The sequence below is a fragment of the Ailuropoda melanoleuca genome, chromosome 1 (assembly GCF_002007445.2).
Source record: "Ailuropoda melanoleuca isolate Jingjing chromosome 1, ASM200744v2, whole genome shotgun sequence".
Lineage (NCBI taxonomy): Eukaryota > Metazoa > Chordata > Mammalia > Carnivora > Ursidae > Ailuropoda > Ailuropoda melanoleuca.
Window position 1 is genome coordinate 159,908,564 of NC_048218.1, and position 25,820 is coordinate 159,934,383.

Genomic DNA, 25,820 nt, shown 5'->3' on the forward strand with positions numbered 1-25,820 from the left:
TTAAAAAAAAAAAAAAAAAAAAAAAAAAAAAAAAATTTTAATCGTTAAAAAAAAAAAAGATTTATAGTACTCAATTGTGGTTTTCCCTGTAACATTTTTCATAGACAAGGCAATCTCATTTTTCTGGCCTACCTACTTACTCCACTTCTTAGGGTATTTTGCTTAGCTAGCTGTCTTGTCCACAGAAACACTTCAGTCTCCCAGTGAAGGAAGGATCATCTAGCCCCTTGAAGCTATGACTCTATTATAAGGTTTCTGTTATTGTAGATAATATCTGGATATTTTCGCCTCTTAGAAAACCTCTCAATCCTGCTGCTGCATGGCTCTTGGATATCAGTTGCCAGTTGACCATGTGTCTGTTGCCTTCCTTGCCCCTACTGTAAGGCTATGTTAGAGAAGTTAGATTCTTTCCTCTTTTTTTTTTTTTTTAAAGATTTTATTTATTTATTTGACAGAGAGACAGCCAGCGAGAGAGGGAACACAAGCAGGGGGAGTGGGAGAGGAAGAAGCAGGCTCCCAGCAAAGCATGGAGCCCGATGCGGGGCGTGATCCCAGAGCCGAAGGCAGATGCTTAACGACTGAGCCACCCAGGCACCCCAGATTCTTTCCTCTTTGGCCCCCCCTCCCAGGCATATTTTAGTTTTTAGTCAAAATCTTATATTTGATGTAACCCAGAGGTTGTGTGAGGCCATCCTCTCTTCTGGAGACTTACATAACTGATCCATGCAGGGACTTCTGGACACTCCCAACCATACTTCCGGATAGCGTCCTCTTTGTCCATGTCTCTGCAGATGGGACTTGCACCTGCTCATCTCTTGCTGGCCCATGCACAGATGGCTAGTCTTCTTCACGATCTCATGTGTTTTACTACATGCTATTTACATCTGAGGATTTACTCAGTGGGACTAGGCCTCGGTGAAGCCTACCAGCCTCTTGTGGGCTCTGCCCCCTCAAAGTCCACACTCTTGACTGTGGCTCTTCCTGCTATGTCTCACGGGCGAGTGGCCGGGGACTCTGTTGCAGTAGTTTCCTCTCTCTGAGCAGCCCTGCCAGGCCTGTCTGCCTTCCCTGGCCTGCTAGGCTGTGAATGAAGGTTTCTCCATTCTTCCCTTGGCTACACAAAATCCATCTTCTCTTAGCTATCCAGTATCTCAGAAGCTCTTAGTCCTAAAAATTGTGGCTGGCTCTTTCCTCTCTCTATTCTGTGACATAGGCCCAGCTCCTTGACCACTTCATCCCTTTCCTTTCTCAGCAAGAGAAAATCTTATACTTTCTCATTACCTCTCATTTGAAAATTTCCTTCTACTTGTCCTTCACTTTGGCTCCTCCGTCCCTTGTCCATTCCACGGCCTTAGCCATCGGCAGTCTAACTGGCCCTTGCAGATCTTCCTACAGATCTTTCACAGCTTCCCCAAAGCCTGTAAGTGATGGTAATAGCAACAGTCATAGCTAACATCTGTTGAGTATCTACCATCTTCTGGGCATTGTCCTCATAGCCTTTTATATGCATAATCTCTTTTAATCCTCATATAATCCAATAAGGTGGGTAATATTCTCATCCACCCCCTTTCCTTCTTATGAGTTGAGGGAATGGCACGTGTCTAAAGTGATAGAAGTGGTCTCTGAATGCTCACAGCCTGGAGCTCTCTGTCATAACCACCACGCTCTTCTGTCTCTCCGTGGTAGTCAACAGCTACTTGCTGAATAAATAGGAGGAAGGTTCGGAGGGAGTGAAGGGGGAGGGTGAGCAAATAGGCAAAATGAAGACTGAACAAAGAAGCCGCTCTCTCCTCTTAGCATGAGTATTTTCTATCTTTGCGGTATCCCATTCGAAGAGTCACAGCCGACAATGAAGGCAGAAATGACATCACCTTTCAGTAACTGTTAAAGTAGTCAAGTCCTCATTTTTGTATTCCAGCCTCTATGGCTCTGCTAAAATAGAAAAGGGTACTTCCCCTAGTTGTAACTCTTGGTGGGGAAGGGAATGCATATTTAATAAACATGCTTCAGAACATCTTCAGAATATGTATGCATATGAGTTTTAAAGAAAATCACCGGGAATCAACAGCTCCCTATTAATAATTTGCATTTTGCAGTGGTTTGCATTTGTCAATGTGTATTCACATTCAAGGAGCACAGTTAATTCCATCAACATTCTTCTTACGGTAGATTTGTATTTCTTGGGGAAGCCATCACGCTGAAGCCATCAGTTGGAATATTTATTACTATGAACCCAGGATATGCTGGTCGAACCGAATTACCGGAAAATCTCAAAGCTCTTTTCAGGCAAGTGTTAAGCTTTGTGGTTTAGCGTCTGGAACACTCATGCCACCTAACGTTGCTCGTTTGCACTGTTAAATGATTTGTTTTTCCTTGAGAATGCCTATGGAAAACCCCTTATTATTTCTTTGGGATTCCCTGATAGAACTTTCATCATGATAAATTAACTCTTTTGAAATATGAAGCCAGAACTTAAAATCGTTACTTAGAAGTCACATGGTACATTTGAACAGTTAATACCAGCTCTTTTGTGATAATATTTTTATTACAAATTTTTTTTACCAATGACAGAATATTTGGAGAATACGGAAAAGAATAAAGAAAAGGTGACAGCTTTACCACCCAGAAATGATGATTGTTGTATTTTTTTCTGGCTCTTTTATAATTTAGATTTTATGGAGTTGAGATATGAGGTTTGGTATGATTTTTATTTATTTCTGATTTATTATTTTGACGTAAGCAGTTGATCGTATTGTTGGAAATTCCTTGGAAATGCTCTTTTATGTAGCTTCAAAACAGTCTCTTTCATGGCTTGTCCATAATTTTCTTAACCATTCCCTATTGTCTGACATGAAGGGTTTGTGTTTTTCTCTTCAGTTTTCTATGATCATAAGAGAGCAGGCTGTAAACACCTCTTCACATGAAAAGTTGCCTGTTTCAGATTATTACCCAGAATAGCTTCTTACCCGTGGAACTACCTGGTGAAAGATTAAAATATCTACTGATGACTTGCTTTCCAAAAATATTTCACCAATATATACACTTACTAAAGTCCGTCAGGGAAGCTGTGCTCTATCTGAACCAGTTAGGTTTAACTCCTGTTGTAAACGAACGTTGTTGAGGTGTCATTTCATATAAGAAAGTGCATGCGTGGAAGGGTACAGTTCGTGAAAACATCACCGCCATCAGGATATGGAGTATTTCCAACACAGCTGGAAGTTGTGCCTCTTTGAAGTGAACCCCCCACACCTCAGGTTGTGCTTTCTGGGCCTGGAGGTTAAATTTGTCTTTCCTAGGGTTCATGCTAAGTGAATCCATACAGTATGTACTTGCTTGTGAATCCATACAGTATGTACTTGCTTGACTTAGCCTCTTTGCTTGAATGTTAAGGTTTGGGGGTTCCTCCAAGTTGAGAGTCGCAGTAGTTCCTTTGTGTAGCTGGTTGGTATTGCGTTGTGGAGACATACTACAATTTGTGTATCCATTCACCAGGTGATGGACATTTGGGTTGTTTCCCGTTTGGGGCTCCTAGGAATAAAGCTGCTATGAACATTCATCTACGATCTTTGTGTGAACATACATTTTCTTTTGGGTAAATATCTATGAACGACAGCCTCATGGCAAATGTGTGTTTGACGTTATCAGAATCTGCCAGTCTGGTTTCTAAGGTGGTTGTACTATGTTACAGTCTCACCATCACTGTGTGAGAATTTCACTTGCTCTACGTTCTTATCAAAACTTAGCGTATTTAGTCTTACTTGTTTTAGCCTATCTAATAGATATGTACTGATATGTCATTGTGGGTTTAGTTTGCTGCATTTCCATGATGGCTAATGATGTTGAACATCTTCTCGCATACCTTCCTGGCCATCCCCACACTTCACTTCTGTGGAGTGCTGTACCGTGCAGGCTTCCTTTGTTAAATTCATATATTGCAAATATTTTTCTCTTAACTTGTAGCTTGCCTTTTAATTTTCTTAATGGTATCCATCAAAGATAGAAGTTTTAAATTTGATGAAATGGAATTTATCGATTTGGCTTTTAAAAATATGCTAGTGAAGAAAGTTTGACTAGTCCCATGTTGCAAAAGTTTTCAGGTATGTTTTCTTCCAGAAGTTTTGTTCTATAGTTTTCATGTGGTTTTGACCTTCTCTGTATTAATGTGCTGAAAAATATTGATTGATGTTTCAAGTGCTAAGCAATTCCTCAGTGTTGCGTTCCTTGGATAAACTCCACTTGCTCAGGAGATACTATTATATTTGTTGCTGGATTCAATATGCTGCTACTTTGTTGAGGATTTTAACATCTACGCCGAGAAGGATATTGGTCTGTAGTGTCCTTTCTTGTATTATCTTTATCTGGTTTTGCCATTAGGGTAATGCTGACCTTGTGTAATGAATTGGCCATTTTCTTCAGAGTTTGTGTAGGCTTGGTATTATTTACCCCTTAAATATATGATAGAATTAATCAGTGAAGCCATCTGGACCTAACTTTTTCTTGGTGGCGGTTTTTTTTCCATGCTAAATTCATTTCTTTAGTAGACATGGAGTCGTTCAGATTTTTTTTTCTTCTTGAATTAGTTTTGATAATTTGCATCTTTTAAGACACCTTTCCACATTATCTAGATTATTGAATGCTTTGGCATTAACTTGTTTGATATTCCCTTATTATCATTAGTGAGGTCCTGTAGTCCATTTGTGTCATGGGTCATTTGTGTCCCCTTTTCTTGCTTTGTTAAGTTAGAGGCTAATCAGTTACATGTTTAAAGAGCTCTCTGGTGTTCACAGTATGTATTATTATTCACCGTCTGCCTTCAAAACGATATGCTACTTAACGTATGATGTAAGAACCTCTAGTTTTTAGTGTGATTTCTTTCAGTTCTTTTAAGCCTAAAATTTGCTTGTCCATCTATCTATTTAACCATTTTTCATTTGTATTTTCATTTTTATATAAACTTTTTAAATGTACTTTATTTATTGAGAACTTGTTTTGGCAGATAATGGGAATATTTAAACAGAATTCTTTTCCCAAACATTCAACTACTCTAGCGTGATTTACTGAATATTTTCCTTTCCTCCTAGACCAGCTTTGTCTAGCAGAGTGGCTCTATAATCTGTTTTTCTTGAAAAAATAATTTTAGAGAATAATATTCTAGCAATGTCAAGATTATAGAATACCTTCATTTGAAACTTGAACCTCTAAGCAGTATTTTTACATTTGCATCCCAATTCATCTCCTGCTTGTATTCACTTGGGTCTTAAAATTTGAAATTGTTTGGTGACGTTTTCATAAATTTGGTTTAACTAAAGACAGCATCATTGATGTTGGGGTGCTAGTACACGCATCAGCAAAGTTTGAATGATGCCAATTCGGATGATGCAAGTAGCATTCATGAGCAGAGGTAGTGTGCCTGAGCCATAAGAGCACCACGATTCCACCCCTGACCTGCCATGGGGCCGGGGGCGTGTGCTAACCCTGCTCAGAACCTTGGCTTGCACCTCTGCAAAATACAGGTGAGAAGAGTAGCCACTTCCTGGAGTTGGGAGAATTAAGGGAGAGAGGGCATGAAAAGCTTTTGGCACTGTGTACAGCATTAAGAAAGTGCTCAGTAAATACAAGTTGCAGTATTAATGTACGTACCAAGCAAGGCAATTCACTACCTTTTCTGTCCCCTATTTCCTGTTGATCTTTACTGCTTCTATTGTATGATAAAGTACAAAACGTGGGGAAAATGTGGGCTTAGTTTGAATAGGAGAAGTACTCATGGCACAGATCCAAAGAAACTTAGGCATGTTCAGCGTGAAAATTAGATATGCATGAAGTAGACTGTAATTATATTTATAAGAGCAGGTGGATAAATATTACTGGACTATGTACTTTACAAAGTCTAAAATCACAGGCTTACTTACTTGGTTCCCTCTTTGCACTTCAGCTGAGTGGAACTTTCTCAGATGGTGCTTTAAATGGCAGTGGTCTTTAGGGAAGACTTTCTGGAAATCCCCCTCCAAAAAGGGGATTTAAACGTTATGTTTCAGTAAATTTTTATCTTAAAAGTCTAACCAAGCTGGCCTGAGACAGCAGTATACCAGAACTGGCTGGTATGCTGATTAGGAAGAGTTGCTGATTAGATATACATGAAATTTTTGAGTTTGTTGTTCAGCCACTGATAGAAACTAAATTATATGAACATGTGGTTATATTTGAAACAAAGGTGACGAGTACTCATAGCGCATCACTGCCTAATTGAATTTCTCTATCTGGTTAATATTGATGCTCTTAGGTCCTCTCTATTTTGTTTCCTTGGTGGTGTGCTATTGGGCATCTCTTCCCAGGCTCATGTTTAGCCATGTGTTGATAGATGGAAGTTAGCCATGGTGGAGGTGTTTATTCTGTGGAAATCAGCTGATGCTAGTTTTTGCAGAGCTGGTCATTAGATATTGACCACCCTAGCGCTGGCCGTGGGTAAAGGTGGCCTCTAGCACCAAGTATCACTCCTCTTTCTGCAGTGACAACTTGTAGGAGTTTCCTGGATATACCACAGATTTCCCTTAAACTTCTATGCCCATTCCTCTGCCATTTACGCACATTCCAAAGTTTTCCACGTATCTAGTAACAAACAGGACATTTTTTAGTTGAAGTGAAGGGTCGCATTAGCTGTGATGGACAGGGGTAATTGTGAGCTGCTTGGGAATGGTGAGAATGTGGACACAAATTAATCAGTTGATTTCAGCAATTTGTACTTAGTACCTTATAACAATTAATAAGCTAAATTTCTTACTTACATTTTAGGCCCTGTGCCATGGTGGCCCCTGACATTGAGCTAATCTGTGAAATCATGTTAGTTGCTGAAGGGTTTGCAGATGCTCGCTCATTAGCCCGCAAGTTCGTTACGTTGTACACGCTCTGCAGGGGGCTCCTCTCCAAGCAGGTGAGGGGCTTTTTGTTCCTTTGGCTTGCTTTTTACATCCCATTAAAACTGCTTTGGAAATACAGGTGCTGGGTAATTTATCACTCACATGACAGAAATTTTGGAGTGATTTTTTATTTTCTATAAAATTTTTGAAAATCTTTATTTTACAATTCTTAAATTTTTTTCGAAAATTAAACTCGAGACATTTTAAGTTGACTATTTTTTTTTTTTTAGATTTTATTTATTTGAGAGAGAGTGCACACACAAGCAGGGGGAGGGCAGAGGTAGAGGGAAAAGCAGACTCACCGATGAGCAGGGATCCCAGTACTGCTTGATCCCAGGACCGTAAGATCATGAGCCAAGCTGCAGGCAGACGCTTAACCAACTGAGCCACCCAGACGCCCATTAAGTTGACTGTTTTGTTGGTACTTCATATAGTTGTCATCAATGGGCTCTGTGATCTTCCTTAACCTTCAGCAATGCTATAATTATACATGGAATTTTATGATATCTCCCTTTCTTGGTGAGAACGTTATTTTCTAGTAAGAGATGGCAGGAGTGTTTGTAAGAGTCAAAAGAAGTAAAAGCTGATTTTCTGAAGAACCCCTCAAGAAATTTGAAATTAAAATTTCTCTCACTTTGGTGGTAATGTTTTATTTGAAGGTGGGGTTGCTTGTTTGTTTTTTGTTTTTACTTTTGCTCCGTAAGTCCCTAGTCTCTGAAGTGAGTCAAACTTACTCTTTCCTCCCTAGTTTGATTTTTTTTTTTTTTTTTTTTTGAGTATAGTTGAAAATGATGCTACATTCGGTTTAGGTCCACTACAGAGTGAGTCAACATCTCTGTACGTTATGATGTGCTCGTCACAAGTGTAGCCGCCATCTGTCACCATACAAGGCTATTTGAGTGCCACTGACTGTAGTCCCTGTGCTGTGCCTTTTAGCTGGTCACTAGCTTCTTGCTGTTTCACTGAAGTTGCTGATGTGCTACAAAAATGACATGGGTATCAGCCTCATTATTTTTGAATTCAGCTTTGCGGTCACCTTTGACTTCAGTCTTTTGATGACCTTTCATTAGTTCCTGGTGACATTATTTTGCAGCTCTTCCAGCATGAAGGTATTAAAATGCCGCAGTTAGAACCACATAGTTACCCGTACTGACAGATGTACTCATTTTAAATTACCTGTTGTCGAGGTGGAATTTGGGACCTGAGAGAGAAATTCATGTTGTCATTTTTCTAACTATAAATTTACATTGTGAGGGGGAAATCGTGGCAAATTTAATAATATGGAAGAATGTTTATGACAGTGTTACATGCAGAAAGCAGCATACCACACTAGATGTGATATACAACTTACATGTGTTTTCTATTTTAGACTCTGTGCATTATATATTTGTGTGTGTATGTATGTATGTGCATGCCTGGAAAAAAATTGTGATTTTTTATTTTTGTCTGTGAGTAATAAGACTGAGTATTTTTTATTTTTCTCCTTGTTTGTAATTTCCTTTTTATTTTTGCAAAGAGTTCATTTTAATTTTTTTTTAAAAAATTATGATATGTTAGTGACCATACAGTACATCATTAGTTTTTTTCATTTTAATTTTATAGTGGGCAGAAGTCATAAGAAAAGCATGACACTGAACCCAGGCAACACAGAGTTGCAGCCACATCTATTCCCAGGGCTCATGTTTAAACACTTAGTGAGCATTTACTATCCAAGCAATATGTTTCTTGCTGGTGGTGGTGAAGAATGTGACAGATGAAGAAAGTGCACTCAGATTTCTGAGTTCAGAGAACTTAGGAGATTCAGTTTACGTGAAATAAGAATTAGAAGAAGATGCAGGATGAGAAGATGATCGCAGTTGTAACAGGGAGGTGTTGGGAGTAAGGTAGAACAGTCAAGGAAGTGCTTTCCAACTAAACGAGTGTCATGGATGCATGAGGGAAGGCAGTGAGGCCAAGACAGAAGGGCTGAGTTAGGAACAGTCGCTGATAACTTTCTAAGCTGTAGGGATGGATTTAAAAAGAACCAGTGATGTTTCTTAAAAATTTATTTATTTATTTATCTATCTATTTATTTATTTAAGAGAGCACATGTTGAGGGGAAAGGGGCAGAGAGAGGGAGAGAGAGAGAATCTCAAGCAAACTCTACGCTGAGCATAGAGCCCGACGCAGGGCTTGATCTCACGATTCTGAGATCATGACCTGAGCTAGAATCAAGAGTCGGATGCTTAACTCACTGAGCTACCCAGGTGCCCCACCAGTGGGAGGTGGGTTTAAATTTAATTTTTATTTAAATTCAATTCGCCAACATATAGTACATCATTAGTTTCCAATATAGAGGTCAGTAATTCATCAGTTGCATATAACACCCAGTGCTCGTCACATCCCATGCCCCCTTAATGCCCATCACCCAGTTACCCCATCCCCTCACCCCTCTCCCCTCCAGCAACCCTCAGTTTGTTTCCTAGAGTTAAACCAGTGGCCATTTTTGACTGATGGAGTGACATAATGAAAATGGTGAAGATTATTGTAGCACTCCTTGTGTTGACATGCTTAGGAGGGTCACCAACTCCTCTTAAACCTGTGTCCAGAATTTCTTCTACCCCCCCTCCCTTTAATGTTCTTACTGCACTGAGCCCCTTCCCAATCTCTCTGGCCTCCACACTCCAGTCCTCCCCCCTTTCCTCCTCTCCACAAGCCCTAGTCCACTTCTGCCTCAGTGGCTCTCCACTGATTATTTTTACCATGAACCACAGTAAAAGCTGCTGTGTCTTTTGAGCCTCAGGACACCCCCATGGGTGTCATATACACAGTTGTGAAACAAGAATTTTCACCAAACACTTCTTACCCTTCCTATCTGCAGTGCATCCTGGCATTTTGCATTCTGTTCTGTTCTATTTTATTACCAGGAGAAATGATGGTCAAGACCTACTAAATTGAATTTACTAATGCACTAATGGGTTGAAGGACATATTTATACATGGATATATTGTTTCACTGCCCACAGAGCATTAACTCATTCCTACAACGGCCCTGTAAAGTGGTTAGATTCTTTTATGTGCCTTTTTATAGATGATGATTCTTGGAGAGGGTGGTGATTTTCCCACAGGCATAGTTGGGAGATATTTGAGACAAGAGTTGTCACTCTGTGGGTTGGTGATGAAAGGCAAAAGACAGCCCTGTTAGATGTGATCAGTCCGTTAATTCATTGTCCCTTTACTGAGTTCCTGCCCTGGGCAGTGCCCCATGCTGGGACTTAGAAGGCAAAAGGGAATAGATCTGGGCTCTGTCCTCCAGGAGCCCTGAGCCTGTGAAAGGAGTCTTCCATCGGGATTACATAAAAGTCTCAAAGCAGAGGTACTGTTTTATCACTGAATTTTAATAATACAGCTTGGACTGTATTCAACACCAGCATCAGAGCTGGAACACCCGAGTGATGAAGAGGGAGAATGATTAGGGCAAGAAGAGATCTGGGGCTGGAGGAGCGGACTCACGGGGCTGTCCATCGAGCTGGAGAAGTGGGCCATGTTTGGAGGTGAAAACGTGCACATAGTTCCACTGCTGAGTTAGCAGGTTTCTGGGGAGAAGAGCCGGGAGGATGGACGGAGCCTGGGGTGCACACTGGAGCTCAGTGCTGGTGGCAGAGATCTGCTGACGGAGGCAGAGAGCCAGGGGGAAGGGACGTGGTTTTCAGAGTTTCCAAGAAAAGAGGAAAACACTAGTACACATCCTTAAAGCGTGTATTCGTTTGAACTCTTCTTAGAGCTTTTGGCTTCTACCTCTGGAATGAGAACCTTACTCATGAAATTTTGGAGAAACTATAACTTGTGTTTTGATTTTTAGGATCATTATGACTGGGGACTTCGAGCTATTAAATCTGTCTTGGTTGTAGCTGGCTCCCTGAAACGAGGAGATAAAAATAGACCCGAAGATCAGGTACCGCAGCGCTGACGTGGTTTTGTGGCGTGAGTAGTTAGCACCACGGGAACGGGCGTCTGCCTGGACGGTGGGCCATGCCCAGTGCAACTTTGACAAATAGGATCTATTTTTCATGTAGAATATTGTGAGGACTGGCATTTCTTATGTTACAAAAGACAAGTATTCTTGAGTGTAGGGATATGAATACAGGAAAGAAAAGGGGATTTTCTGGGTGCTTTTGAAATATCAGCTACAGAAGATATTTTGGCGGTCATAATCAAATAATTCCACAATCACTGGTTGATTTCCTCTGAGGAACATTTAGAAAATCTGATTAATTGATTTGGGAAATTAATCCTGAAAAAAGTCAGAACATGATCTCATGGAGGAGAGTGTGTTCCTTTCACGGGCTGTAAGATGAACGTGAGGAATGAAACAAGAGGGATGGTCGCCTGACACCGGGTAGTCACAGCTGCTGGCGCCATGTTCTACCCCTGCTGGAGAGAAACAGTAACAGCCGCCTTCTCTAATTTTTCTGGAAGCGTTTTTCCTTTATTAAAGAGTGAGAACAGCGGATATGCTGCACTGCATATATTCCGTGCGGCTTGAGAAGTTGAAAAAATCTATTCCTATGAGTTTCTTTTCATGTTAAAGGATACTTACATAATTTGCTACTTCTGTGACACTTCTCTCTCTTCCCCTCAGTCAAAATTGACAGTTGGGTTGGGATTTTCTTGCATTTCTTTACTGTGTTGTCACTGTTGTTGGATTGCCTGTCTCCTTCTGTAAAAGTCATGCTGATGTGCAAGTTACTGCTTTTAAAATCTAAAGCCCTCTTTGGTTTTCAGCCAATACAGAACAAATATCCAAACTAAAAACGGTTCAGTTTATCATTCTGAGATTCTCAGAGATTCTCTTTGAACACGATGATCTGATGGGCCTGGTTAATTTATATCTTGGAGTTTGAGGATCAAGGAGGGAAGGGCCTCAGACTCTTTGTCAAGATCAAAGCAGATTGTAGCGGGAACAGAGCCTCCTTCCTGACTTGAGTCTGAGGTTTGTGATATCCGCAGAGCCTTCTTGTGTTCTGACATGTGAACTTGGAAGCATTTACCCTTCCTGTAGATAGAAAGCCATCCTAATAGAGGCCCAGTATCCATACCCATCCCATGCTTTAGATATAAGGATTTAAAGTAACATCTTTAGTTGTAGAGGTGTTTGTTACATCCTGTATTGGCTTCTTCGATAAAGTGTTTTCTTTCTAGGTACTCATGAGAGCATTAAGGGACTTCAATTTGCCTAAAATAGTGACAGACGACATTCCCGTGTTTCTGGGCCTGGTTGGTGACCTCTTCCCAGCCCTGGATGTACCCCGGAGGAGAGCGCCGCACTTGGAACAGATGGTCCGGCAGTCCACCTGGGAGCTCCACCTGCAGCCTGAGGAGAGCTTCATTCTTAAAGTAAAAGGAGCATATACTTCTCATGGCAGCTTTTGAGATTTGCAGTGAGAATTACTCCATTTAAGTGATCTTTAACCAAAACAGTAACTTACATATTCCACAGACCTTTATACAATCTAAATATATTCTTTAAAGCATTCTAAATTGACAGGCTTTCCTGCAGTAAGTAGTAACAAACTATAGAAATGATCCCTGAAAGTATAGTCTTTACTACAGTAAGTAGAAATAATTATTTTGTGGTTCCATTCTGTGGGAAGGAACATATGATTAAGTCATGGTTTGAAGTGTAAGCATACTTTTCAGTTGACAAAATTTCCTCGTTGTTCTTGATGACATGCATCAGAAATTAATTTTCTCTCTTTTCTCTCCATCTTAGAGAAAATTGGAAGTAAATCCTTAGTATGTGCTTTTAGTGGGAAAGAAATGTTGACATGTATGACATCTGGCTTCTCAAGGGCTCGTGCATATGCGTGTTTGGTTGGGATGTAGTGAATACACAAACATTAAAATACACTTAGCATCTATTTTAGGTATTGTAACAGATGTAGGTCATTACTCAGGTGTAGGTAATTAGCCATGCACTGTTTTTGTCCAACACTTCTTGAAGAGTCATTGGTTTTGTAAGTAGTTGCTGCCACGTACCAAGTACTAATGTCCCTCACTCCGCCTGTGGCAGTGACTCACTGAGTAATGGTTTGTCTTTGTTCTTACTCCCCTGTTGTGCTTGGGGAGATCCAGGAGAAACTGTACTTTGCACTTGTCATCATTTTAACTTTCCTGGGACATGATTTCATCAGTGGGAGCTGGCTTGAGTTGTCAGCCAAGAATTAAGCAAAAAACGGGTAGGGATTTTTTTCAGGGGCGGGGGGGGGGGCTTGTTTTTGTTTTTTTGCTTTGTTCCTAAATGACCAGCTCACAAAAGGAACCCATGACTGACTGTTGGTCGCCAGGTGGTCCAACTTGAGGAGCTGTTGGCCGTGCGGCACTCTGTCTTTGTGGTCGGAAATGCAGGCACGGGAAAGAGCAAGGTATGGAAAATTGCCTCTTCATGTTCAGCCATAGAAGGAACAAATTTTGGTCTGGCCTGTTTTCAGTCCTATTTAAGAGTTCCCTTCGTCCATGTCCACCATAATTTTGAGTTAGAAGCCGAGACTCTAATACTGTTTTTTGATCAATTGACACTATTTTTTTTTTCATATTAGTGGCAGGGAGAGCGTAACACATAGAACCTTGTGTTCAAATAGGAAAAGCAAGCTGAAAGAAGATTGAGCTTTCCATATTTATCAAAAGTACTTTTTTAACTCGCCCAAGTTATTTTAGATTCTCCCCCTCATATCACTAAGAAAAACCCAAATATTTTCCTTCAATACTTTCTGAGAAATTGAACCCTCTATAGGGGCAAAAGAAAACTTGAAAAGCAAGGGAGACAGCAAAAGCCACATTTGGGGCATACCTGTTAGGCACTGTGCTGGGTGCGTTATGTGTGTTTTACTGTGCATGGCAACGATATGCTCGGGGTGTTATTATCCCCATTTTTACCTCACTTCTTGATTTTGTTTGATCTTACTGACAATCCTGGCAACATACTTATTTTCTTGGTTGGCAGACAGTATATGCAGAACTGCATGCGTTTCAATTCAGGGTGCTTGGGTATAAACATAGTGAGTAGCCAAAGACTAAAAATAATCGGACTAGGCATGTGAGACTTTAGAGCATGGGTGTGTATGGAACTTGCCAGTGTTTAGATCCAAACCCAGAGTGGGACAATTGCAAAGGGAGGCCTAGTATTGGAATTTTCTAGTGAAAAATGTAATAATTGAAATATTGAAGTAGATAACTGATAGACCTGTAATTATTTTGTTAGAGTAAGTTTCAGATGTGGGCCATGGTTCAGGGAAGGATAAAATTAAATTCTATAATTTCCAGTAGATTAATGGTTTCTAAAAATACAAGCTTAATATTCCTAAGGCATTCAATTTCTTTCATCTAGTCTTCACTGATTCTGTTCTCTCCAAACTTTACTTAAGCTGATAGAACTAGAACACTGGAGCTCAGGGCCACGTTACTTAGCAACTTACTCTTCCAAAGTATTTGGCAATTGTTTATCAGTCCTTTGAATGCCTGTGAGCCCATTAGGATGACAAATATCTTTTAAAAAAAATGTCTTGGCTTTTCAGAGAAAGTAAAAAGGATAGTTGGGGCAGATATTCAGGGTAAGGTGTCAGTTAATTAAACAGACATCAATAAAGCGTCTACCTGGTGAATTCTTATGCTCAAGCCTTCTTTTTCCTGATTATCTAGATCATCGTTTCTCAGCTGCGTTCACAGTTGCCATGCTGGGTCAAATTAGTCTGTGTCGTGGAGGCTGTCCCTTGTATTCATTGTAGGCTGTGCACCGGCGTCCCTGGTTTCTGTTCCATAGCAGCCCTCTTCCTCAAGTGCAGACCATCTCCTCCTGGGAACCGTTGCTCTAGGTCACTGGGCGTTAGAACAGGTCCCAACTAGCATCACAGGCATCACCTGGGACATCATTAGCAGTGCCAGTCCTCAGTCCCACCCTAGACCTACTGCATTAGAAACGCCGGGATTAGGCCCAGCCATCTGCGTCTTAGCATCCTCTCAGCAGTCCTGATGCATCTCCGTACAAGCAGAGTGGATTTTCCTAACATGAGCAGGAACACTTGTTGACTTATTTGCACACATGGTTAAAAATCTCAAATGATAGAGTGACTTTCTTTCATCTCTGTGGCTCAAAGAATCCAGTGAAGAGATCCTAAGAGATAGTAGGATTACATTTTTCAAGATGGTAATGAAGATGTGCACATGTCAGTTTTTCCCCGTACTTAATACATGCAGAATATCTAGGAACATAACGTGAATAAGGAAAATCCTTTAGAGATCATTTGCTTTCCATTTGCCTTACAGGAGTATTAATTTTCTCAGCTTTTTTCTTCCTCCCTTTAGATTTTGAGAACACTGAACCAAACATATGTTAACATGAAACAAAAACCTACTTGGAATGACTTAAACCCCAAAGCTGTGACAACAGATGAACTCTTTGGTTTCATACATCATGCTACTCGAGAATGGAAAGATGGCAAGTAGTATTTCCCCTTTACAAGGGCTCAAATTTTTTATCCAGAAAACCGTTTCTCAGTTCAGCCAGTTTCAGTCATAGTTGTAGATTTATTGTTTATGGGTTGGCATTGTTGGAAATGGAGCAGCTCACAACAGCATTCATAACCAGTAAATTAAAACCAGATTTGAATAAGTGGTCGATTTGCATTCAGCAAGTTTGTGCTCAGAGCTGTGTGTTTTATCCTACGTCACTTATGTCAGGGCTCCCTGTAAACCAGGCAAGAAGGGAACTTGATCAGTGATAATTAGAAAAGGTTGCTGGCTTTTTTTTTTTTTTTTTTAATGAGTCACGGCAGTAGGTCTTGCATAGTGTCCTTTATTTTTGCACAAAATATTTCACAGGAAACAAAACCTTCCACATACATGCATCAAAACAGTTTTTCTTATTATATACTTGAGTTTTGAAAAAGCAGTGATTATTAAATGCATCATGTAACACAATACCTGGAAAAGTAGTGACAGCAAAAAGGACTATGGGTTTAAAATATTTTTATCAGGGCTCCTGGGTGGCTCAGTCAGTTGGGTGTTCAACTCTTGGTTTCAGCTCAGGACATGATCTCAGGGTCCTGGGATTGAGCCCCACGTCCGGCTCCACACTCAGTGGGGAGTCTGCTTAAGGATTCTCTCTCTCTCTGCCCCGCCCCCCCACTCTAAGATAAATAAATCTTTTAAAAAAATGTTTTTATCTTCTCATCTTGTACTAAGCCAATGACCAAATTTCTCAAAGAAATGTAGAACACTTCTGAATTAGCTTCAGAATTCTATCCCATGAATATTGTTATAGAAAAACGGAGAAGATGAAATAAACTGGTGTTTGGCCTAAAATAGATACTGAATATATGTACATAGAAAAGGATAATGTCTGCATTTGGTGTAAGTTTTCAGCTGCATGTATGTTACCCTCTATAAATCCCCACACCTGTTCTTCGAGGAAGGTACTATAATCTTTATTTGACATGTGGGAAAGCCTCAGAGAAGGTAAGGCGCTTCCTCATGCAAGTGAAACTTGCCCATTGGTCTGCAGTCCAGGGGTAGCTCAAAAAGTATCCCACACTGCCCATCAGAAAGAGGCAGCAAATGGACAGCAAATTCATTTACTTAATAAAAGAGTTTCCTACAGAAATAATAGTTTATTTTAGAAACAGCATGCAACTTCATTCTGTAATAGGATCATTTACTCTTTTTTTAAAAAATTCAATTAGTTAACATATAATACATAATTAGTTTTCGAGGTAGTGTTCAGTGATTCATTAGTTGTGTACAACACCCAGTGCTCATCACATCACATGCCCTCTTTAATGCCCATCCCCCAGTTACCCCATCCCCCTACCCACCTCCCCTTCTGCAACCCTCAATTTGTTTCCTGGAGTCAAGAGTCTCTGACGGTTTGTCTCCCTCTCCGATTTCTTCCCGTTTAGTTTTCCTCCCTTCCCCTATGATCCTCTGTGCTATTCCTTATAGTCCACATATGAGTGAAACCATATGATAATTGTCTTTCTCTGCTTGACATATTTCACTTAGCATAATCCCCTCTAGTTCTGTCCATGTCGATGCAAATGGTGGGTATTCATCCTTTCTGATGGCTGAGTAATGCTCCATCATATATATGAACCACTTCTTCTTTATCCATTCATCTGTTGATCCATATGATCTAGAAAGTCCACTTGTGGGTATATACCCCAAATAATTAGAACTCAAAGATACACCCATATGCCCATGTTACAAAAGCATGGGCATACTCCTTCCACAGTTTGGCTATTGTGGACATTGCTGCTATGAACATTGGGGTGCAGGTGCCCCTTCTTTTCACTACAGCTGTATCTTTGGGGTAAATACACAGTAGTGCAATTGCTGGGTCATAGGGTAGCTCTATTTTTAACTTCTTGAGGAACCTCCATACTGTTTTCCAGAGTGGCTGTAGCAACTTGCATTCCTACCAACAGTGTAGGAGGGTACCCCTTTCCCCTTTCTCCACATCCTCGCCAACATTTCTTGTTTCCTGTCCTGTTAATTTTAGCCATTCTAAATGGTGTAAGGTGGTATCTCACTGTAGTTTTGATCTGTATTTCCCTGGAGGCAAATAATGTGGAGCATTTTTTCTTGTGGATCATTTACTCTTAACTTATAGGTCTCTTCTCATCCATTCTGCGAGAACAAGCAAATCTTAAGCATGATGGACCAAAATGGATCATCCTGGATGGAGATATTGATCCCATGTGGATTGAGTCACTAAACACTGTCATGGATGACAACAAGGTGAATAATACCTTAGCGCTAAACAAATATCACACCTGAAGTGTAGGAAGATCTGTTCATTTGTTGATTTGAATACTAGTTTTTAATCATTAACCTAATATTCTTTATGTAATTGCTCTTTCGATAAGTGGTGCTATCCTGATAATTCTCTTAATTTCACTGGTAAAGAATTGAAGGAAAATGCATTTTTCTTGTCTGCATAAATTTAACCACACTTAAAGAGAGAGATATATCTGAGAAGTTAGTTCATATACATGCCTCACCATTTTCTAAGAGCCAGGCATAAATTGTTATATCTTTGGTTAAGTATGCAATACTTGGATAAAAAAAGGACGAGTTTGTGCCCTATGTAAATTGATGAAATTTAGCTATTACAATTAAGAAATTCCTGTGGCTACAGAGTGAATATAAATGCATTTCTAAGCATTTTGCTGTGGCTAATCCAGCGCTGCCAGCAAAGACAAAAAGTGATAGCCCAGGTCCGTGAGACGCCACTTAAAGCAACACAGGGCCTATGGTTAGGGTCAGGAGAAAGAAACAGGCAGTCATCCTTGCTGCAGAACAGAGTTACTAACCCCCTTAAATTAGTGGTAATTACTGCTTTCTGCATTAAGACATTTCATCATAACATGTAGGTCTGAGATCTTTATACTTGCATGAGTTTCTATAGCACAATTGATAATTGTGGTATTTCAGATTGTAAAGAAAGTTTATTTTTTTGTGGTATTCGGGCCTTTCATGGAATCATCTCTTAGAACAAATGTCTTCTGTGTAGTAGTAATTGCTACAGACAGTTAGAGGTTGGCATGAATGAGTCCATGTTGGTGAGTTTATTCCTCAAGGGTCAGTGAGCTCCCCTCTGGGATTAACTGAGATCTTTATTCAGACCGCACTTCCGGCTCGGGGGAGTGAGCTCATTGCTTTTGGCACTTGTACCGGGGGCGCGGGAGAGGGAGTACTTGGTGGTGTTCTGGTGAGTGAGCCCGGTAGCCTTTGCCCCCCAGCGACGGCGCCTCTCTCATGCTGTGCTGCTCTGTCCAGGTGCTGACCTTGGCCAGCAATGAGCGCGTAGCGCTTACCCCCTCCATGAGGCTGCTGTTCGAGATTCATCACTTGCGGACTGCAACTCCCGCTACCGTTTCCAGAGCGGGTATTCTGTATGTGAACCCACAAGATTTGGGCTGGAATCCGTGAGTGCTGCTTTTTTTTTTTTAATTGTGGTAAAATATACATAACAGAAAACATTTTAACCATGTGTAAGTGTACAGTTCAGGGGCATTAAGTACATTCACGTTATGAAACAGCCATCACCCCCATGTGTCTTCGTAACTTTCTTCGTCCTCCCCAGCGGAAGCTCCATACCCATTAAACAGTAACCACCCAGTGTGCCCTGCCCTCAGTCCCTTTCTCCTTTCTGCCTCCCTGAATCTGATTCTGCTAGGTGCCTCTTATAACTGAAATTGTATGGTAATTGTCTTTTTGTGGTGGGCTTATTTCACTTAGCATAATGCCTTCAGAGTTCATCCATGTTATAGCATGTTCCAGAATTTCCTTCCTTTTTAAGGCTAAATGATGTTCCATTGTATGTGTACAGCACATTTTGCTTATCCATTCATCCCTTGGTAGGTACCTGGGCTGCTTCTTCCTTTTGACTGTTGCAAATAATGCTTTAGTGAACATGGGCATACAGGTATATCTTTCAGTCCTTCCAGTTATTTTGGATATATATCCACCAGTGGACTTTCTAGATCATATGGTAATTCTATTTTTAATTTTCATTGGAGCCACCATACTGTTTTCCATAGCGGCTGCACCATTTTGCATTCCCTCCAACAGTGTACAAGGGTTCCAATTTCTGCACATTCTCACCAACGCTTGTAATTTTCTCTATTTTTTATGACAGCCATCCTAATGGGTGTGAAATGGTATGTCACTGTGGTTTTGATTTACATTTCCCTAATGATTAGTCACATTGAGCATCTTTTCATGTGCTTATTGGCCATTTGCATATTTTCTCTGGAGAAATGTTTATTTCAGTCTTCTGCCTATGTTTTAAATCTAGTTTGGTTTTGTTTTTATTGTTGCGAATATTTCTTTTTTCAACCTTAGTTTTAAAAACTAAAATTTTGTGTGATCATTTGAGGAAAGTATTAGTAAATAAATTGAGTAGGCTAATTTAAAGATAATGAAATTAGCACCTGTATGCATTTGTCAATTTTAGTTGGACATTACCCTCTTCACGCCTTTTACATGTTAAGAACTCAGTATTTGTCAAATAAGTGAATAAGTAATAATAGTTCATATGGAGCCCTGAGATGTAAATAAATCATTTATGTAAATATATTAATATGTCATATAAACACCTGTATATTGGTATGCATATGTATAATAGCCATACATGAATAGCGGTAATGCTTTGATTCAGAACAAGTTGACTGTGCCCACCTGCTTGCTCTGCAGATCTTATGCTTTCCAGAATTCATCCTGGAGGTCAAGTCTTGCCGCCTCTAGCATTCCTACTGTGAACTGTGGAAATAATGTTTGACCCCTGCAAGTGACACGGGCTTGTGCCTGGTGTGCTGCTGGCATCAGGATGTTCTGTTGACCTGCCACCCCATTCTGTGACCCTAGAGGTGGTCCTGTACGGGCCACTTGAATGGGCTCCTTGCCCTCTGGCTTCCGGTTGGTTTGGCCCATGAGGAGCCCTGGCAGGAAATAAGAGGGAGAGAGAGAGGAGAGTGAGGTCAGGCTATTTATTTCCCTGGCTCCCTCTCCCCGTGGTGTCACATCAGGATGACTGTGTCCCTCAGTGGCAGGTCACTCTCCTCTGAAATGTCTCTGTAAGATCAGTCCCTTCCACATTTTGCTAGTCCTTCATTCCCTTGTCCCTGCAGGCACAGGTACGCTAACTCTCCCTCACTTACTACTGGTGGCACAGGTCTCTTCCTTCATTTCCCTGCTCCATGCCCACCTTTGCCAACAGTCCTTCTAGATCCTTCCCTGTTATCCTGATTTGAGGATGACCTCTGTTCCCTGCCAGATGCTTGGCTGATGCCCTTCTCCAGGTTGCTTTCTCTGGATACTGATTTGTTCACTGAAAGTCTCATTCCTTGAGTCCATACCAAAGTAGGGCCATGCCCAGGCTTCTGTGTTTTACAGCATTTTATTGAATCTGTCTGGGGAATGGGTGATTTCAAAGGCCTAAAATGAAGAGTTCTTCTTGAGCTAAAAGGCCCTTTCCCCAGCTAGGATTCAGACTGTCTTCTAGGATGCTTCTATGGGTTTGGGGCTGGCTGACAGAGAATCTCCAGTATTGCTTGATCCCCCCCCACTACAGAGAGCAGAGGCATTCCCCACTCCCCATTTCCTTCAGGGGACCCCTCACCCCTCTGGGTGTCGTCTGACTTCAGTCATGAAACTCACAACTCCCACAGTCTCAGTAACATCACATGGAGATTTGTGCTAATAAAAGCTTTCAAAATCCTTATTTCAAGAAGGATTTTTATCTAGAAAGTCAAAGAATCTTAATCGATTAGAAAAAACACCCAATTTGCATTCCTACGAAAGTTAAACAACTGTCTTCACCATTACGCTTTATTTTTATGGAGGTTTTTGTTTGATCCAAGATCAATGGATACGTTTTAATTTTCATGTGTGTGACCACAGAGACATTATCCAAAACAATGAGAATCTTCTCTAAAGGATATTTTTATATTTTTATCTCCTACCACCAGAATCTTTTTTTTTTTTTGAAGATTTTGTTTATTTGAGAGAGACAGAGATAGTGAGAAGAGAGCATGAGTGGGGAAAAGAGGGAGAAGCAGGCTCCCACTGAGCAGGGAGCCCGATGTGGGGCTTGATCCCAGGACCCAGGGATCACACCCTGAGCTAAAGGCAGATGCCCAACCAACTGAGCCACCCAGGTGCCCCCAGAATCTTTTAATGAACCACAAAAAAGTGGCTTTTTCAGATTGGGAGATATGTTTTCACTCCATATTTATTGCTACAATAAATATACATTGCTAGCTTACTTTAATGTCGTAATTTTAATTACGGGATAGCTTTGTATGTATTGACTCATTCGATCCTTAGTTACCTTCTGAGATAAAATTATCAACCAGGTTTTCCAAACCAATATCTTAGGTCTCAATTTCCCCCAGCTTTTTAATTTGAAAGTGTTGAAAATTATAGAAACTTTGAAGTGGTAGTAGTACACTCTGCACTTCTTTTCTACAGTACCAACTTTTAGCATCTTACTGCATTTACTTTCTCAGTGTACACACATACACTCTCATGCACATAGAGGCACATTTTCTCCTTTTACTAATTTTTGCAAAATTATCTGAAGACATTAAGCCCCTTCACCACTGAGTACTTGAGTGTCTGTTCCCTAAGAAGTAGGATATTGTCCTATGTGAACACAGTACAATGAACATACCTAAGACATTTGTTCTGGATACAGTATTATCTAATAAACAGTAATTTTTCAAATTTTCTCAGTTAACTGAGAAATTTCCGTGGTAGATTTTTTTTTTTAATCCAGTGTCAAAACAAAGATCACGCATTGCCTTTCCTTGTCTGTATTTTCTCCTTTAATGTAGACTGTCCTCCCACCTTTTTCTTTCACGACGTTGACAGTGTTGAGGGTAATGCCTAGAAGAGTGACCCATTGGTGGTGGCAAAGTGGTGACTTCCTAATGCATTCCTTCTTTTTACATAGATGAGGTGACATTTTCCTATGAAGAATTCCTTCTCTTCTTTCCTCCCAATCCCCTCTCTCCCTCACCCCTCTTCCTTCCTTCCTTTTCCCCTCTCACTTTCTCTTTCCCTCCCCCCGCCTTTCTTTCTTAACGGGCATCATTTTCTTTTCTTTTAGTTCAGTGAGTTTTAATTCATTACCAACATGATCCTATTCAATGCTCGCTTTATCCCAAATTTGCCAACAAGAGCCCCTTCCAGGCAACCCCTTACTTGTTCTTTGTTACTTTTCTCCCTCAGTCTTGGAGCGGTTGCCTTTGGGCTAACCAACATCATTCTGGCTCCTTTCATTCTTCCTTACCCTTACCCAATTCAGTCATTTCTCCAAGGAGCCAGAAGAAATGACTTTTCATATAAGGAATGTTATTTAGAATCCAAGACAGTGATGCTAAGTGTGTTCATTGCTACTGATAGGTCACTGCTTTTAGACTTTTTCAGTCAACAGAGTTAGGAAATCCATTTTCTTAATTCATATTGTGGGAAACCCTAAGTTATTGTGGATAGATGATAAAATATTTTGTTTATAGTGTCTCTCTGTGATTCCATTTAAGGACTGAAGGTAGTGTCATTATCATGTAAGCTTCTTAGATATCTTTGTTTAAATTCACTGAGCTATTCTAAAAAAATAATTTTATATCCGTACTTAACAGGTGCAGAGCATATCAAGTCAGACAAACATCCTTAAAATCACATGAGCTTGTGACTATCAAAATCAAATACTATTCTATTTCTCAGTCCTAAGTATATTTACTAGATGAATGTGGGACCATTCATATATGTCTGTTGAGATCTTGAAAAATAGAGAAAGAACGGAAATTAGAAGAAAATTTCTATGAAATAAGATTTCCCCCCATTAGAAAGAGATTAAATGCATAGAAAAGGAAAAGCAAACAGGCAATGAATTAAAATCATTCAGAATTAAGTTATTTAATTCACTTAACTTAAATTATTTAAGTTCCTTAACTTAAAATTATTTCAAGTGAACATAATTGAAAATGAGATCTACCAAACGGTGTATTACTCAACTTCTAGATAATCATAGGAAAAGGTGGGGATATCTCTGGAATTTAGTCTGATTCCAAGATATTACTGGAAGATAACTTTTGGGAGGCCCACCTTTAGATCATACTTATTCCTTTATTACTTTAATAGATAATATCCTTTTGATTTTGTCTCTCTCATCCTCTCACCTGCATTGGATGAGCTCATTGTCGTCTTTTTTTTTTTTGGGGGGGGTAAGATTTTATTTATTTGAGAGAGAGTGAGCATGAGTAGGGGGGTGGAGGGCAGAGGCAGAGGGAGAAGTAGGCTCTCTGCTGAGCAGGGAGCCCAATGCAGGGCTTGATCCCAGAATCCTGGGATCATGACCTGAGCCAAAGGCAGATGCTTAACGGACTGAGCCACCCACGTGCCCCGAGCTCGTTGTCTTCTACCCCTGCAATCCCATCCTTCCATCTTGGCATCCTGTATATATTTACAAACATACAGATTCAGAAACCATCAACATACGCTGCCAGTCAGCACGTTGTAACTTCGGCCATTTCTCTGGGCCACGGTGAAGGATGAGAACTTGCAGCTTGCTGTGGGGAGCACGTATACAACCAGAGCTCTGATGAGTTCCTGCTCTTCTCCAGGACACTAGTCCCACCCCAGACTCTTGAGAAATAAATGGAAAAGTTTTCAGGAGCCTAAAACTTTGGCTACCTAGGTGGTTTCCAAACTAGAGGGTCTTAGAGTCATGTGGTCATGTGAATAGCACTTCTGAAGGGCGGGGCAATGAAGCTGATTATATGGAACACATCTGTAAACACCAAGGAGGCAAAGTGTGTGTTAGTGACCTGGATATTGTCATGAAGATGATGCATTAAAGCATCAGGATGTGGATACTTCCTGAGGCAGGGGCGCCAATGATCTCTAATGTAGGTAAGAAATATATAGGCCCTTTTAGTATGTCGTTTTCCATTGTGTGTCATATAACAGCACTAAGTTTCATTTGGCCATGTTCAAATGTACAGCATCTCTTAGTAACCATTTTTATGAAGTAAGGTGGAAAAAATTGCCAGCAAAGATCTGTATCTTCAGTTTTTGCCATTGCTGAAGGTAATAGTGTCTTCCTCTGAATTCACTGTTTTAACGTATATTTTTATTCCTAATATGAAAATTTATACATAATTTATACATGAAATTTTAAACTGTTTATATTTGACAGTATAGACTTTTTTACTCCCTATGCTATATGGTGTAGTTGATCCCTAGCAGAAGTCATTTGGGGCCTTTTCCGGGGGGGGGAAGGGGCAGGCAGGATCCCCTCTTGCCATGTATCCTGGTTTGGTTGTACTCAAGTCCTTCCCTGTGGAGATAATTTGTACAAGGGCAGCATTTGCTCGTGGGCCTGGTAGGTTTTCTCTTTGTGACCTGGGCTCCTGCCAGTGTGGGGCGGTGAAGTAGCTCTCACCTGCCCCTTGAGCAAAGCCCTTTTCCCCTTCTCTGGCTCCCTGGAGGCTTCAGCCCCTGGGCATCCCCGCATAGACTTCTGCTCCCACTGACACCAAAGACCAGGGAGGTGGAGGGAGAATTCATTGTACCCAGCAGAGCACTGGCCGCCAACTCTTGGGCCCTGTAGGACTCTGCTGCCTTTAGAGATGCTCAGATCGGCTGAGCCAGGGTCTGACCCCAGTCCTTGGACTTCAACCAACTCTGTGCTGGTAACACTTATTGAGAACTTGTTGTATGTCAGATAGTAATCCAAGCACTTTTTGCACGAGAAGTCATCTCATCCTCAACAATCCTAGGAAGTTTGTCAGAAACTTAAAGCACAGAGAGGTGAAGCAACTCACCCTAGATGTAATAGTTAGAAAGTGGCGGAGCTGGGATACCGATCCAGGCAGTCCGACTTGAGAGCTCAGTCTCCCTGAGCAAGCCCCTCACCCCCCCCACTGCCCCAGTAAGCTCTAGACACTCACATTCTGCTTCTGGCAGCTGCTGTGCAGTGGAGTAAGTAGCTCAGAGGTAGGTGAGGCCTTCGTGCTTCATTTCCAGTAACGCACACCTGTTTGCCATTGTTTCCTGGTGCCCGCTGTCCCCACCGCCCAGAGCTGCTCTCTCAAGTTACCGTCCTGCACCTGGACTTCACCTGAAAACCATTTCTCTTGGCCCTGAAGAAGTTCTGACAGTTGATATTGTATAAATCTCACTCTAGTGTAAATGTGATTGAATAGTTAATGGAGCCCTGTTGTGGCACTTTGTAAAAATCAAAGGAGCCTTTTACAGGATAATTATCTTGCCTTAATTTCTTCTGATAGTAGAAATGTGAAATCTGATTTGCTTAGAGCAAAGTATAGTGGTAATTGTTTAGCTGCTGTGCTGGCGGCTAAATGTA

At 40.8% G+C, this 25,820-nt stretch overlaps 1 protein-coding gene and 1 pseudogene across 1 annotated transcript in view; one reads left to right on the forward strand and one right to left on the reverse strand.

Moving 5' to 3' along the window:
• DNAH11 (dynein axonemal heavy chain 11) overlaps positions 1 to 25,820 on the forward strand; it is a 323,435-nt gene that overhangs the window by 137,851 nt on the left and 159,764 nt on the right. The window contains exons 39-46 of the mRNA XM_034643547.1: positions 2,170 to 2,286; positions 6,790 to 6,928; positions 10,755 to 10,847; positions 12,095 to 12,289; positions 13,240 to 13,317; positions 15,254 to 15,386; positions 17,556 to 17,683; positions 18,725 to 18,873. Coding sequence (XP_034499438.1) covers positions 2,170 to 2,286; positions 6,790 to 6,928; positions 10,755 to 10,847; positions 12,095 to 12,289; positions 13,240 to 13,317; positions 15,254 to 15,386; positions 17,556 to 17,683; positions 18,725 to 18,873 — 1,032 coding nt within the window. The remainder of the gene's footprint in view (positions 1 to 2,169; positions 2,287 to 6,789; positions 6,929 to 10,754; positions 10,848 to 12,094; positions 12,290 to 13,239; positions 13,318 to 15,253; positions 15,387 to 17,555; positions 17,684 to 18,724; positions 18,874 to 25,820) is intronic.
• LOC117795625 lies at positions 12,393 to 12,497 on the reverse strand (annotated as a pseudogene).